Raw genomic sequence first — 14963 nt, 5'->3', positions numbered from 1 at the left:
AGCACTGGCACTCGGAATCCTTGGAGGTGGACAATGATTGACTGCGGAACGAGGCGGTTAGGTCTGGGAAAGCCGGTTTTGACATGACATGGTCGCACACTATTGCGGCTGTGTAGCTTCGACGGGACCCGCAACCAGGGAAGGGTATGGCAATCCCGGCCTGTCGTTATTACAACACGAGTTCGGAATCTACCGACGCGTGCAGAGCGAAGATCATGAAGCTCAAGGAGCAAGGTATGCGAACCCGGATAAATGGTTCACAAGGAAGAATAGGGTGAAGTGAGCCCTAGTCAGCCTAGCATCATGTACACGCGTTCAACTTGCTTGTAGTAAAGTCAATCGCTTATGCATAAAACAATTCCAAAATAGCGAAACATGATAGGTGTGGTGAAGCAACTTGGGCAGCCTTAGCTACACAAGACACGTCGAATACGTTAAAACTCGCGAAACACGTCGTCATGCCACATGCCATATCCCACGCGACTTTGCCATATGCAACAAGGTAGCGACTCATGTCCATTGGGCTGCAACAGGGCTTTCATTTTACCATCTGGGCACCAATCACACGATTCGCGTTGAGAGTGTCTCAAGCTTTATCTCTGGGGTCGGCCCGTCTAACGTCGGAGCGTTTGCTTAGGCACTTTTCGCAAAAGTTTCCTCCGAGTGCTGGCTGAGTGACAGCCGGCCGGGGACGGGGGTGGACCATGTCGCGGTTCTGGCGCTGGAGGCGTTGGATGGGACCCTGGGGATCAGGGACGGGTCAGCCTCGTGGGAAGGAAGAAAAAGGCTTGGTCTTTTCGAGAAGAAAGTCGATTGCGCGTTCCTGTCTTGGTAACAAAGGCCATGTCTCCTCCAACGGCGACGGAAAGGCTTGGCGCAACGTGATCAGATGGACCGTGAACCCATGGGAAGGGTAGGCTTAGTCTCTCATGGTGAGAAATGCATCGCCGTCTAAGAATGACAATCGCCGTCTTAGAGTTCGTTATCATCCGGTGGCCTTTGCCCGCCCTGGCGACGGAGGAACAGAGGGATTGCGCGATTAGTCGTACGTTGCTGTCGCGTACGACACGTTAGTATTGCGAGGTTTGGGGCATAGTTTGGTACAGCGCACGCACTGGGTCTGAGACTGGCGGTTTGAGCATTAGCATTGTTGAGATTTGCTGCAATTACAGCTGGCCCAATTGCCCAACGTGGTCCTACGACGTCGTGACGCTCGACCATGGGGGTCCATCGTTTGCAAAAAACTCTAATCCCCTACTCCTGTTGTAGCAAAGTGGCGACTATACCAACTCACTCCATGCTCCTCCCATGCACCGGTATCTTCCACCCTCTTTGCATTCCTTCGTCCATGCTTTCTTTCCGGTCGGACCGAATTCCACAGCGCTACGTTTCGCACTCCGCTGCCATCCCAGTGATGACCACGCCGAGTGATCAGGAACCGATCGCCGGGCTCTTCGAAATGGGGCACACTTCCCCTCCCTGGGCGCTTGGAGATGCAAAGGGTCTCGGCGCACGGGTTAGTCATGTGAGCATGGCAATCGTTCAGCGGACTTGCAGGTCGTCGCATCAACTCTCGCGCTACGTCGTATGTGGTAGGCGCAGCTGACTAAGACGTATGCAGGCGCTGATTGGCGGGTAAAGAGGCCGCTGACTCGCTCTCGGCTGGCTTGTGCGGCACATGAAATCCCAGGCGGTGGTAGTTGTGCATCCCCGGATGCTCCCATTCGCTCCCTGGTTAGCTGCACAAATTATTATTGTTCAATATTGTACTGATGTGGAATGGAACGCACGGCATGCAGCGGCAAGATGCGATGCGACATTTCTGCTGCGCGCAGCGACAACGGAACGGATACTCATTTCGCAATCTACCCAGACATCATCTGATCCATAGCGACATCGGGACGGAGTCTAATTGCTTCACTTCACTCCCATTGGCGCGGAGTCTTCCTTGAACCGCTGAATCAGCGGAACTGCCCGGGCAGTGGGCAGAAAAAACCGCAGTATTGTCCTTGCAACCACACTACGAGTTGCTTTTCCTGCACGCCATTGTGCGTCTTGCAGCGGCATACCTCAGCACGGCTTGAATTTCGGGACGTCGTGTGGCTGGCATGTGCATGCACCGTTACACCGGACGCGCGCGCCGTCGCTGCGCAAGGCTGCAAACGTCCAGCGTTGCACTTGAAAAAGGACTCGTGATCCTAGTCTTTGACGGTTCGCGGTATCAATCGTGACGACGCCTTTTGCTTTTGAGCCTTGCGTTGTCGAAGAACGCCTGGCCCAATCATATCCGGCATGGTCCAACTCGATCCTCGCGTACTTCAAAAGCCGCGGCTGGGGATGCGCATCGCGACGCGCGATCGCAAAGGCTGCAGTTGGGAAAGGGAATCGTATCCCGAGGCCAATAATTGCAGCCACAAACCAACCTTGCCGTCCAATCGCCGCGCATATGTGTGTAAAAAAAAATAAGCAGAGATACATCGTAATCGTTCTCTTTGCGCGCGAATGCGAGCGGTGATCTACTGCAATCGGTGTGCCACAAGCGCAGCTCCGTTCCCTAGGATCCGGATGCGCGGATCGCCTTCTCCCGTTCAGGGTCCTATCGATACACGCCAGTAAAGCCTCTGGATCCTTCACCTTCCTGGCTGTTATGCGCTGAGCCGAATCTTGTCCAAGCGATGGAGGTGCGGAAACGTTAAGTTTGTTCTGATCGGTGTACTCCGAATAAGAATTATTCCTGCATCTGGATTATCAATTCTGCTTTGGTGGCTGCGAGTCACCATCCGATTGCTGTGGCTGATTACCGGGTCATGTAATCTACGCTGCATATTCAGATGCAAACGCGACTTCACTCCTACACATCCTCTCGGGAATACACTGCCGTGTATGGATACTGTCGGAATTGTTTTTGGCGAACTTATTCCCGTCGGGTATTCCTTTGATAATGGTAGCATACGAGCCCAGGACAGTCATTGGGCCAGCGGCAAGGTCGCCCGTCGAATTCATGCACATATGGTAGCATCTGCTCTCTGGTATAGTGATTTCTTTTCAAGACTGACATAGGATAGAGCAATAGCCGGTTGAGCCCGAATTGTCGCAAGTTAACAACCATCACAGAAGATACGCAGAACGACTACACATTCTAGATCTCAACTCTCCACCTTCAAGTCCGACTATACACTCGCAATGGAACCCCGAAGCCAATCAAAGCAAACCCCCGGGAGGCGTCGCATTTACATACCGATTAAATCACTTTACCGTTCAAGTTCCATAGCCAAGTTGCCAATACTTCTTATATGCAAGTCGCTGTCGTCATAGCGGTCTCGCCTATTCCATGCATCTCAATATCTCACTTTAACCACCCCGGACCACCACCTACACCAGATTTTTATTTCCTTACCCGGCCCTGCATCACCGTTACATATCCTCGGGCTCGATGCCGTCTCCCCGCTTACACAACGTCCGCGGAGACTACATCTGCGTAGCTGCATTACCATGCAGACGGGACGAAGCTTGAACGTGGCAGAAATCTAGCGTTATGCAAGTACGGTTGCTGCAAGGTTCAAAAGAGGATGATGGTGGCAAGAGACATAAAAACGAAGTACCTTCGATGCCCCGCTGTCCTCCAATGCCTCGTCGACTGACTTTCAGCCTCATCTCACACCAAACATACACATAGCCACATACCTCTTACTCAGCAACTAACTCTTCAGCCTTCTGCGCGACTTCGGTAAAGGCACTCTAGATGTACCACTTCCCGCTCATCTCCACTTGTCAAAGTCGCTTTTATCCGTTTTACCAGGACTGCGAAGTCTGCGTTCCGACTTCCCTTTCTGCTCATCAGACATTTCCGCATCATTCTTTCTCTCTATAACTATCGCAGCAAAGAACCCGTTGTAGCCGCGCAGCCGCGGAGAAAGCTTATGGTTTGAACATGATTCACAAAGTACGTCACAAAGATCAGCGCCATTAGGCGTAGCCATTTCTCCGTATATGCGTAGCCATTTCTCCGTATATACGTAGTGATGACTTGCAGATAATGTTCCTTGTCGCTTAACCACGCGAGGATATATAGCAATAACCACGACGACATCTCCTTCGGCATCTTCGGCATCTTCGGCAAAAAGCCACTCTACACATCCCCCCTTCCCGTCCCATCTCCACTTACCCACATTCGCCCTTATCCGATGCAACTAGGACCTGCAGTCACTACTATATCCTTTTTTTCCCTTTCCGTCGAAGATTCTACGTCAATTCTACATGGATGCAGGAGGGCTTCCGCTAGTTGTGCCGCCGGGAATAAACTTCTTGAGACTGGGTATAATGAGGCGTTTTTTCTTCTTTCTTCTTCTTTTGCCTGCTTGACCACGTCGCTGGTGAGTATGCGGGCCAAGAGCGAGCGCATGGCGCGTAGATGGGGTATAGACACGGGCGGACTCGGGACAGGGGGGGGGATTCCTTGTAGAGGCTTTCACACGCAGCGTGGCTTGTCGAGCGAGTATAGACGGGTCGTCGTACGGAGATTCAGTACGGTGTAGGGCTGTGGTGATGACTTGCAGATTTGCTCCGCGGCGTCGCTTAGCAAGCGAAGGTTGATGTGTGTTGCCGATTTTTACTGTCGCGCGCGTTTTGGGTACATGCCTGGTCTTCGATGAGCTCAGCGTGGGAGTTGGGACTTTGCCGCGGAGCGCCTGGAAGCTGGGAATGTTGGGTTTGGGGAAAGCAAGTGCGGCAGGGTTTGGCGAATGGATTGGTAGAGATGTACATGCTGAAGATATCTGCGCGATGGTTTGCAGTATGTGGTTGTCGCTCTTGGCTAGATGCATATACAGGATTTGAATACTGCAGAAGAGATTCAAATATGCTCCTTCGCGTCTCGTCTCACCTCTCAGTTGTTTTGATAGCATAATATCTAGTGTGTTTGCAACAATCTACTCGTGTCTTCAAGGCTTCTACAATTCGTGTAGTCTGCTCGTAGTGCTTAGGACTTATAGTTCAACCAGGGAATTTCAAGGAAGGAAAGCTCTTCACATCTGTATCCTACTAGATAACCTAACTTACACAAATGTATACGCACGGTTGCTGCAATTATTACAAGATTAACACCCAAGCAACGAAGAAAAGACGGATAAGAAGCCGCAAAGTAGCAAAAGAAGCAAGATCGGAGTGCTTAATAAGAACTAGAGCAAGCGCGTAAGTCGCGAGACTTAGCTCTCGTGTCTTTTAAAGGAAACAACAATGCACAAGAACACAAACAAATCTAAGAAGAACTTATTGCTTCTCCGAGCAGGCAAGCTCTTGTGTTGACGATACTTCTCTTTTCGAGCAGGTCGCGCATACATCTCGTTACCTTCCCTCACCACTTCAGCGTAGTTCAACTTGATTAAGTGCTACAAGAAAGCATATATAGACATTTAAGCGATCAGATGCGCGATCAGATGCGCGAACATCTTGTCAGTCATATTTAGAGCTTGTGGTTAAGCGGATAGTAGGTTAGTAAGATTGTAGAACGAGGATATGACAATTTTGAGGCAGTTTTCCCGTACATATTAAAAATCGGTGTTAGCAGCCCGAAGTGTGTGTGTGAGATATACATCGAGTCCGACACTTTAAATAAATCTGTCGTCACTCACAGAATCTGCCCAAATCCCTCACTATATCTCTCTATCCCAATTCCTTTGCTCTATTAGAGTAGCACAACTAACTCCTGCTTTCCTAGCTCGTCCCTAGCTCTTCACCACCCTCTTAATCTCCTCTTCTCACTCTCTCTGCTTCTTCTTTAATAAAAGCCTGTTAACACACATCCTCTCTAGTAAATCATCTTACTTCATCTCCCCATTTCAGATACTCTACAAGCGCACGCAAACTAGTCGCTATCGCACCCTTCGATCTCGTAACATCGCCCGCATAGCTTCGAGCGCAAAGATAAGAAGATAGCGCTTTACTCTCTACCTTTCCAAATGTCATTCTGCAGAGTAAACTTCCATTTTACCCAATAGTACTGCAATAACGCAGAGCGAAACCACTCACTCACAACTTCCCTAACATCGACGACCCAGACGAAGAGACGGGACACTCTCGCAGATGAGAGAAGTCGTAAGTATAATATACTAGAGAGTAGAAGATTAGGCATTGTAATAGAAGGAGCGGGGTTGTACTATAGATAACGGTAGCATTAACACGGAAAAGAATAACTATACATGCGAGGCAAGACAGTGTAGTTGTAGCAGCAGACGGCTAGAGAAGAGCTTAGTGTTACAGTGTAAGCTCCACTTCGTAGGCTTCTCGAGGTTATTCCGATGTTTTTTAGAACGTCTAGCTCGGCTAGATATATTGTATGTTTGTTCTGAGATTGCACGCGGACGAGGAAAAAGATCAATAATAGAGCTAGCACGTCACGGGCAGAATAAGAAGTCTAACTAATCTGTAACGAGTACTAAAGACGGTAGGGTTATCATGAGAGATGTGTAAGTTGGATCTCGCCGCTCCGGCAGTAAACATACTAGAAGCTGCTGTAACCAAACCATCACAGCTGCTCTACAATAGTAGCCTTCCTGAATTTGCTGGTGTATGTGACTTTGAATGCACGCAGGTCTATTCGAGGAACTGACATGAGACGAAGAAAGTGGAGTCTAGCGGGTGTTAATTGGCAGTTCTCAATGTACTGGTCTAGTCAAGCCTGGCAGGACTAACATATGAGGTGGTAAACAGGCTTGAGGGTGCGGGTGAGTACCTTGGTGACGATGGCGAAGACGATGCTATCGTCTAGTTGTTATACCAGAAGAATACAAGTGCCTGCTTGGTGTTAAAAAGAGGGAAGAAGCTCGTCCGTACTCAATGTACCCGTCACTGGAAACATTGAACAAAGGAATATGTGGTGTCATTATCAAAGAAGAGTAAAGTTCGTAGTAATGTGTTGTTGTTTGGGAGTAGCTACCCAATAAGAAAGAGCTTCATGGTATGAATATAACTCTAACAGCTATCCGCAGCTGTCAAATGCGACGTTAAGCATGGTCCCAATGCATTACAATCTGTGCGTTGCAATCTGCACGCCTGGTGGAGCCACGAAACCAGACCCATTCCACCCACATCGAACGAACAAGTCCACGTGCCATATATGCAGCGCACCATCACACACGTACGGGCGTTGAGGCAACTGAGAGCACGCGGTGGTGTGACCCAATCCCAACGTCCATGCGTAACGCATGCCATGTTGCCAAAAAGGCTGTCCAGGCGGTACGTCATTGACCACGTACGTTTGGCCGTTCCAGACATACTAAAATCCTAGACTGAAAAACGCATCTCGCGTCGTTTGGAACCCGGGAGCAGTGTCGAAAGTTACCGCTGCAGAGCGGCAAGCATCCAGCTGCGCAGGAGTGAAAAACCATGCAATTCGCGCATCTTGGTAAACGCCATACGCCAAGTAAGCGCCATGCGCCTAGTATGCGCTCCTCCAGTATTTCTTCTAGTATGCGTTTTGAGGCACCTGGTAGCCGCCCATCTGCGCTTGTTGGGCCTGCGCGTGTGCCTGTGCTTGAGCCTGCATCTGCATCTCCTGCTGCCGTTGTGGGAGATCGTTGAACCATGGATGTGACAGCGCGTTAGCAGCCGATATGCGCATCTCTGGCCGCAGCTGCAGCATGCAGTTGAGTAGACTAAGCCCCACCTGGTCGACCTGTGGCAGTATGAGACGCAGGTCCTGGGTGTGGTATACGGGGAAGTTGTTCTTGTACTCTGGCAGCTGCGAGATGCCTGGCCATGATCGTTCAGACGGTGTGCCCATCAGCCGGAAGATCTTCTGCACTTGGTCCTCGTTGGTGGTTCCGGGGAACAGCGGCCGCCCAGTGTACATCTCGGCCATGATGCAGCCTGCTGACCATATGTCGATGCTGGTGTTGTAGGTCCGGCTGCCGAGCAGGACATCGGGGGCGCGGTACCACAGGGTTACGACTTCGTTGGAGAAGGTGTTGACTGGAATGCCGAAGGCGCGAGCGAGACCGAAATCGGCCAGCTTCAACTGGCCACGGTTGTTGATCAGAAGGTTCTGGGGCTTCAGGTCGCGGTGGAGGACGCGGGCTTCGTGGCAGAAGGCGATTCCCTTAAGCAGCTGGTACATGAAGGACTTGATGGTGGCGGGGTCCAGAGCACCACGGTCGCCGCGCGAGTCCATGTATCGCTTGAGGTCCTTGTCCATGAATTCAAAGACGAGCATGAGCTTGTTCTCGGTATGTATGACGTCGTGCAGCAGGACGATGTTCTCGTGGCGTAGTTCCTTCATGAGAGAAATCTCGCGGATAGCCGTCGAGGGCGTGCCTTCCTCCGAGTCGAGGTGGATCTCCTTGAGGGCTACGAGTTCGCCCGTCTGGCGATTTCTACCCTTGAAGACCTGGGCACATTAGCACACAGTATAGCCGACATGGCGCTCCTGCCTACCGTGGCATAGGTGCCCTCGCCGAGCTTCTCGAGCTGCTGGAAGGAGCTGGGGTGGCGGCGGTTGTCCATGGTAGGCACGATGGGCTGTGTGTAGCCGTCGCCGAGGTTGCGGACGCTGATGGACGAGTCGGTGCGGTGCGGGGCGACAAGCGTGCCGGCGTGGACGGGCTGGAGACTGCCCGGGGGCGCTCGCGAGGTGAACTTGGGGTCCCAGAGGATGGCCGAGGCGGTTGTGAGCTGGCTGGCGATGCGCAGAGGCGAGGGCGGCTTTGGGGGCTTGTCGGGGGCTGGGGCTGGTGACGCCGTCGTGGTGAGCGAGGGGGGTGATGATTAAATAAAAGGGTCCAGTCGCGAGAACAGCAGGGCAGGGGATCTTCGTCGGCGCTTGGGTGGAGAATGACTGTTGCACGAGTCCACGGGTGGGATGTGAGTGGGTTTGGTGGGGCGAGAGTAGCCGCCTGCCTTTGCGCTATGCCCGCCAAACTTCTGCCTTCAGCCACGGGCTTTGTTCTTCATCAAATTGACTGCTATTTCTGGATGCACTCATCAAACGCATTGCTTTGGAGCACTCTTACTGGACACTAGAGCCTCAAGCCAGGAATGACTACAATCACGATATCAGCTGTTACAGAAATGCAGAGACCATAGACATGGTTGATGCCGCTTGCATTCACACACACGCGAGACTTCGCACTGCAGCTAGACATTGAACGATAAACTACGACACACACTTATTCATTACAGCTTCCACCACGTCGCTGCAATACACGCATGATATGCCGAGTATCGTGTCGTACACGCGTCCGATCAGCCAACACTCCTGGAAGAACGCATACAATCCGTCTCTACGTATCCTCCTGTAAGACGACTCAACTGCACATCGCACAGCATGCCGCAATGGGTGACAGATTGTCTGCACGCAAATTTTGGTGCTTATTTCCAATATAGCCAAAGACTCCTGAATGGTTGGTGATACCGTACGCGCAAGCTACTTGGAATGAATGGGGCGTGGTCAGCCTCGCAACTGTAGCCTTCTGACCGGTAAGGGTATTTAATGCTCTAGATTCTCAGGACATGAGGAGCTCCTCAGTACGATCTCAAGCACCTTACTGAACCAGCAGCAAATCACGTGTATATCAGTCCAAGACGACGCTCGAGCAGACAAACAATACGGTTGACAGCAAGAGAAGAAGATCGACATCCGCAAATCTGATCGTCAGAACGAAACAGCGAATATGGAGAATGATCTTATGAACACTTCGACATCCATAGGACCAGGGTTCTTCGGAGACATGGCGAAAATTTCCGAACATGCCTTCGAGCGAGCGGATGCTCGACATTGGGCGTCAAGGCGCATTCGCTTCTTGGTTTATGATGACTCAGATGTCAAACTCGACGATTTTGACAGCGACGACGAAGAGGGAAAGGAGGAGTACGCTATAAACATGAGTCTTGGAAATCACAAAGCCCAAGACCCAGAAGGAGGTGGCGAGGTTCCAAATGCAAAGGGAGGCAGTGTCGCTGAACACTCAGAACAAGCCAACAAATCCACACAAACTAAATGCCGCGTTTGCGCATCATATCCCGAGTTTCCGCACAGGTGGAAGCCTAGAAAGTTCCGTCTGGTCAATCCGGTGGTTGATCATCCGGAATGGTTCAGTGGGAACGGCGTCAGCTCGCGCGACATATGCATACATTATGTAGCGGTGTCATACTGCTGGCCTCCTCGTGGAGAGAACCCGACTCCGAGAACCTACACGGTCCGTGATCTCGACGGACGCGTCCGCGCCAGTCGCGCTCTCGACGATGTTCTAGATCGTGCCGTGGACTTTGCCACTTCATACGGCTTCCGCATGATATGGATCGATCAAGAGTGTCTCCCTCAACCGACTGAAACCAGTTCCAAAGAAGACTGGGAGGAGCAAGAGCTCGGGATACAGTCGATGGACATTGTGTATAACAGAGCCGTCGTCACGGCGGGTCTACTCGACGTCGAGATCACATCGCAGGAGCAACTTACAGCCGTTGAGTCTTTGCTGTATCCTGGCCGAACAGGGAAGCGAAGCGTAATAGATCGCCGCTTCTGCGAACAAATCCTCGATTTCCTTCATCGAACCAGTCAAGACCGGTGGTACACCCGTGCGTGGGTTGTTCAAGAGTCGATTTGTGCTGGGAATGGACTGATGCTGGCTTTCCGGCGCGGCCAAGGGATTACTTTCCAATCCAGCTTTCGGTTTGGGCGAGCGGAGGGAGAAGATCTTCGTCCCTACCATTCGCTCGACGATAATCGTGGAAGCTGGGAGTCAAAGCTCGTCTGCATACACTTGCGTGGATTCTGGCGTATTCTCGACCAGATGCGATCTCTGCTTACACGCGACTTTGTTCATATGGGAAACTATCTTGCCAGATCTGGGCTCGGATCAGAAGAAGTCTATCCGGGAGCTCGATCTGTGCTGGAAGTAGCAGACCGCCTCCATCCAAGAACCGAGAAAGCAAACACAATCAATCAGATCGTGCAGGCTCACACCGAGGGGTTCTACGGAAAGCGTCCTACGATCAACGCTGCGGGAGCTCCGACACTGCTGAAGCATCGCGAATGTTACTTCAATGCTGACAGACTTGCTATCAAAGCGAACATGTGCGATTACGACTTCCGACTGGACACAAGGAAAGTCAACGCCAATTGCCACTCACTGCGTCTAGCTATATTGGCATTGGCGTTGAGTAATGGCGACCTGTCCTTGCTAGTACCAGAGGCATATCTACCTGAGGGCCACGAAGACCAAGGAGATATCTACGCTGGAAGTGCATCGAGCTCGAACTTGTTCCAGAACATCTTCCTGGAGGCTCATCGGATTGAATACTGTGAAGTTCGCGACTACATCAATATACGACTCCAAACAAGCAGACAAGGCCGATTCACTGCCGAAGGAATGCTCCTCCATTCGTATCTCTGGTCCGTGGAACGCGACATCGACTTTTCACCCATCCAAGCAGAGTGGGCCGATACATGGGAATCCTACAAATGCTGGGTCATACTGTTTGAGCGGCAGAAAGACGAGACAGTGGAACAAGCTCGTGCGCGTCAAGTAGCATTCCTCCAGCGCTTCAACCAACCGAATGTAGCCACGCAGGCTCGTCAGGATTTCCGCCGTTGGGGCCACATCCCAAATGAATCGTCTGTGTGGGGAAACCTCGATCACGCTGGAATACAAGTAAAACGAAAACTCGATGCGAAGCGCGTCCAGCAAGTCCCCGAAATGCGTGACACAATCGCTCAGATTGTCTTTAGCATTCTCCGCTACATCAGGTACACGCTGGCCGCACCCGAGGAAGAAGGAGAATTAATGAAGGGACTGGCCAACAGCATATGGCACTCCGTTCGAACGGATCAAGTCCCAGACTCACAGCACCAACTCCCAGATGAAGTCGACGACACGCTCTTCGCCCACCCGGATGTTGCAAACCGCCCGTTTGCCACCTTACAGCTCGACGAGACGCTCGAAGCGAGCCTCGCGCAGTTATGGTTCATCGACCGCATAATGCAGCACGGCCGCCTCTGGTGCGGAACCTACACGCCACCCAAACAACCAGCCCGTCTTACCTCACCTCCAGACTCACACCTTAAGACCACGTTCGAAGAAGACCTCCAAGCACACAACGACCAACTATCCGCCATCCCATCATCCATGCGGTCCGTTGTAAGCCGTCAACTTGCCCGCCAGTTCCTCACCGTAGCCATCGAGAGCGATCTTGCGAAGAATGGCAAAATGGGGGGTACGCGCCACACTATGGTTACGTACCCGGAGATTCTGCGGAGGGATCTATGGTCTGATCGGAAAGAGAGGTTGCGGGAGAGGACGCTGTTGGCGGCTTTTGATGTGGATGGGCCGTGTCTGGTGGCTACGCCGTATGATCCAGAACGCGAGGTGTTGCCAAGGCCGAAGCTTAGGAGCACGAGTACGTGCTGGGTTGTTGAAGTCAAGGAAGATGGCGGCGGTGCTGTAGGTATGTGTGCTGGGGTGGAGGACGACGCTCCTGGTGTAATGGGTTCTGACGCTGCGGACGGAACGGGAGCTGGAGGGAAGGGCAAGGAAAGAGCAGCGGATGACTCATCCGAAACTGAACCTGACATGGAAACTGATGATGCAAAGGCCAGGAAACTTCTGGACAGACGGGATCTGGACTTGCGTGTGCTGAGGAAAGTGAAAGGGCTGTGGTGGATTATGGATCTACCTTCTCAAGTGTATCTGTTTAGTTAGTTGGCTTTGGGATTGAAGACAGATCTTGTCTCTAGATCACATCACGAACGCAAACAGCCGACGACGGCATTACGAGTAGTCGATTAACTTCTGCATTACCTATGTGTGATTCCAGATCATCCATTCCCGAGCGAAAAGAACGCTCGTCTCTTCTCCCTAGCTTCCTGCTCCGAAGACGTGCCTTCGTTCTTGGGTCGTCCGCGCTTCCCCTTCTTGGATATCGTCTTGGAGACACTAGACTGCTTCTCGAAAGCTGGCGGCGGGGGCGGCAGCGGTGTTGTAGATTTGACAACTTCCTTGATAGTCTGTTTCGAGAGGCAAAAGTCTATATGTGCATTGAAGCTTGCATCATCGGGCGCCTGCGGGATGGAGCAAATAGGACACTGCCACTGTGGTTCGGCTGGCAGCTGTTCATCCTGCTGTTGCTCCTGTTCCTGAGACAGCTTCTCTAGTTCGTTCATTTCGTTGTTTCGTTCTTGTCGTGCGGCTTCTTCGAACTCTTCCTCGGGCCATGTCTCCCATGCTCCTTCGTCTTTGGAGGCGGGAGTCTTAGTGGTAGTGGTTGAAGATGTTTTCGCTGCGCGACCGAAGAAGTCGATTCCAGGCTTCTTCGTGCTGATGATGTGCGTAGCTCGTAAACCCATTAAGCGTAGTTTCATGTTCGGTATCTCTTTCATGAGCTTCTCGAGCATCGGTAGACTGTACTTGAAGAGGTCGTCTGCTTTATGTATGGCAAAAGGCGGCGTTGTCTGTCGCGTGTGGACTTCGTAGGTGTGGAGCTTGATCTTGATGCAGAGCGTTCTTCCTTTGTACTCGGTGCGTTTGAGATCCCCTTCTAATTCCTCAGCGATATGCCGAAGCTTGTCACGCAGGGCATCGCGACCCTGTAGCTCTCTGAAGGTAGTTTCAGTGCCGACGCTCTTGCGTTCATGGTCTTCCGCTGGCTTGATGACAGTGCGCCCTAGGCCGAGATAGCACTGCATCAAGAATTGGAATGCTTTCTGCCCGAATAGCTTTGCCATGTACGCTCGATGTGCGTATATGTCTCCGCATGTCTTGACGCCTATGGCATCCAGCTCTCGTTCGAAGACGCGACCGATACCATTGACCTTTCGCGTAGGCAGGGTCTTCATGAACTCCATGATCGTCTGCCTGTCGCTGGCAAGCAGGAACTGCCCGTTTGGCTTGTTCTGATTTGAGCAAATCTTGGCGAGTTTAGCATTGGCGGCGATGCCAGCGGAGACGGTGATCTTGGCTCTTTCAAAGACGTCTGCGCGCAGCTGGCTCACAGCTTCCTCGGGTGTCATGTGGTGCTCCTGGCAGTATTCTGTCAGATTGAGGTATGCCTCGTCGCAACTCGCACTTTGGTAGTCAGGATCGTATAGCGCCAGTACTTCGCGGACCTCTTCGGCCTTGGCCATGTATTTCGTAAAATTCATAGGAACGCAGATGAGCTGCGGACACAGCTTCATGGCGACAAACCCAGCCATACCGGAGCGACAGCCGAACTTGCGTGCATGGTAATTGCAGGTCGTCAGCACGCCCTTGCCGACGGCGAACGGAACGTCTTTCAGTTCCGGGCGATCTAGCTCTTCGACTGCCGCGTAGAAAGCATCGCAGTCGAGGTGTACGATCACCTGGCTCAGGTCCCTGCTCAGCTCCAGCTCTGCGATGTAGTCATCGGCTCTTCGCTGGTCGGAGGTCAAGTCGATCTTCTCCAGCTGGCGTCTCTTCTCCAGGATCTTGTTGATCTTCTCGGTAAGGTTCTTGTCCTTGACCTCCTCATTATTGAAGAACTTGGAGCCCTTGGACGCGTTGTAGATGACCTCAGAGACCTTCGATTGGTCTACACTGTCTTGGCCAGCTTTGGTGAGCGATGGGCCGAGGAGGTGGTACTTTAGGGAGTCGTGCTCGGTGGACGTGGTTCGGGCAGGCTGCGGCCGCTCTGGTATATCTCGGGAGGCTTCATCTCCTTTGGCGGTGGTCATGGTGGTTGTGGTGGCCACTCGAGGCAGGTCGGACGCGTCGTGACTACGGTGACTCGGTGCATGCCGGGGCACGTGTGCGCGACGGGGCTGCGCGCATGATGGTGGTGAATGGGCGGACCCTGCATCGCTCATGGTAAGTGGGGGGTCATTTTGTGAGGGCGACAGGAGGCCCCATAAAAACGCGAGATGAGGCCCTCTCGAGGTCATGACGCGCTTTCACGTCTACTCCTGACAGGGCCTAGCGGCGTTTGAAACCCTCCGGGATCACTCAGGGCCACCAAAG

The 14963-nt window shown here is 52.2% G+C and overlaps 3 protein-coding genes across 3 annotated transcripts; 1 reads left to right on the top strand and 2 right to left on the bottom strand.

The window, feature by feature from the left end:
• Positions 1-7462: 7462 nt before the first annotated feature.
• On the bottom strand, positions 7463-8946 carry PHO85 (negative regulator of the PHO system; the record flags this gene model as incomplete). Its single annotated transcript, XM_049369611.1, has 3 exons — positions 7463-8383; positions 8431-8717; positions 8931-8946. The coding sequence occupies 3 exons, from the start codon at positions 8944-8946 to the stop codon at positions 7463-7465; spliced, it is 1224 nt and encodes a 407-aa protein (XP_049218572.1).
• A 373-nt stretch (positions 8947-9319) lies between these two features.
• On the top strand, positions 9320-12692 carry J4E78_009012 (uncharacterized protein; the record flags this gene model as incomplete). Its single annotated transcript, XM_049369610.1, has 2 exons — positions 9320-9331; positions 9612-12692. The coding sequence occupies 2 exons, from the start codon at positions 9320-9322 to the stop codon at positions 12690-12692; spliced, it is 3093 nt and encodes a 1030-aa protein (XP_049218571.1).
• Positions 12693-12808: 116 nt separating this feature from the next.
• J4E78_009011 (uncharacterized protein) lies at positions 12809-14680 on the bottom strand (the record flags this gene model as incomplete). Its single annotated transcript, XM_049369609.1, has 1 exon — positions 12809-14680. One exon carries the CDS (start codon positions 14678-14680, stop codon positions 12809-12811), a length of 1872 nt encoding a protein of 623 aa, XP_049218570.1.
• Positions 14681-14963: the final 283 nt, after the last annotated feature.

The sequence above is a fragment of the Alternaria triticimaculans genome (assembly GCF_023758025.1).
Source record: "Alternaria triticimaculans strain BMP 0046 chromosome Unknown scaffold_18, whole genome shotgun sequence".
Lineage (NCBI taxonomy): Eukaryota > Fungi > Ascomycota > Dothideomycetes > Pleosporales > Pleosporaceae > Alternaria > Alternaria triticimaculans.
This window is presented reverse-complemented; position numbering and strand designations above follow the sequence as displayed.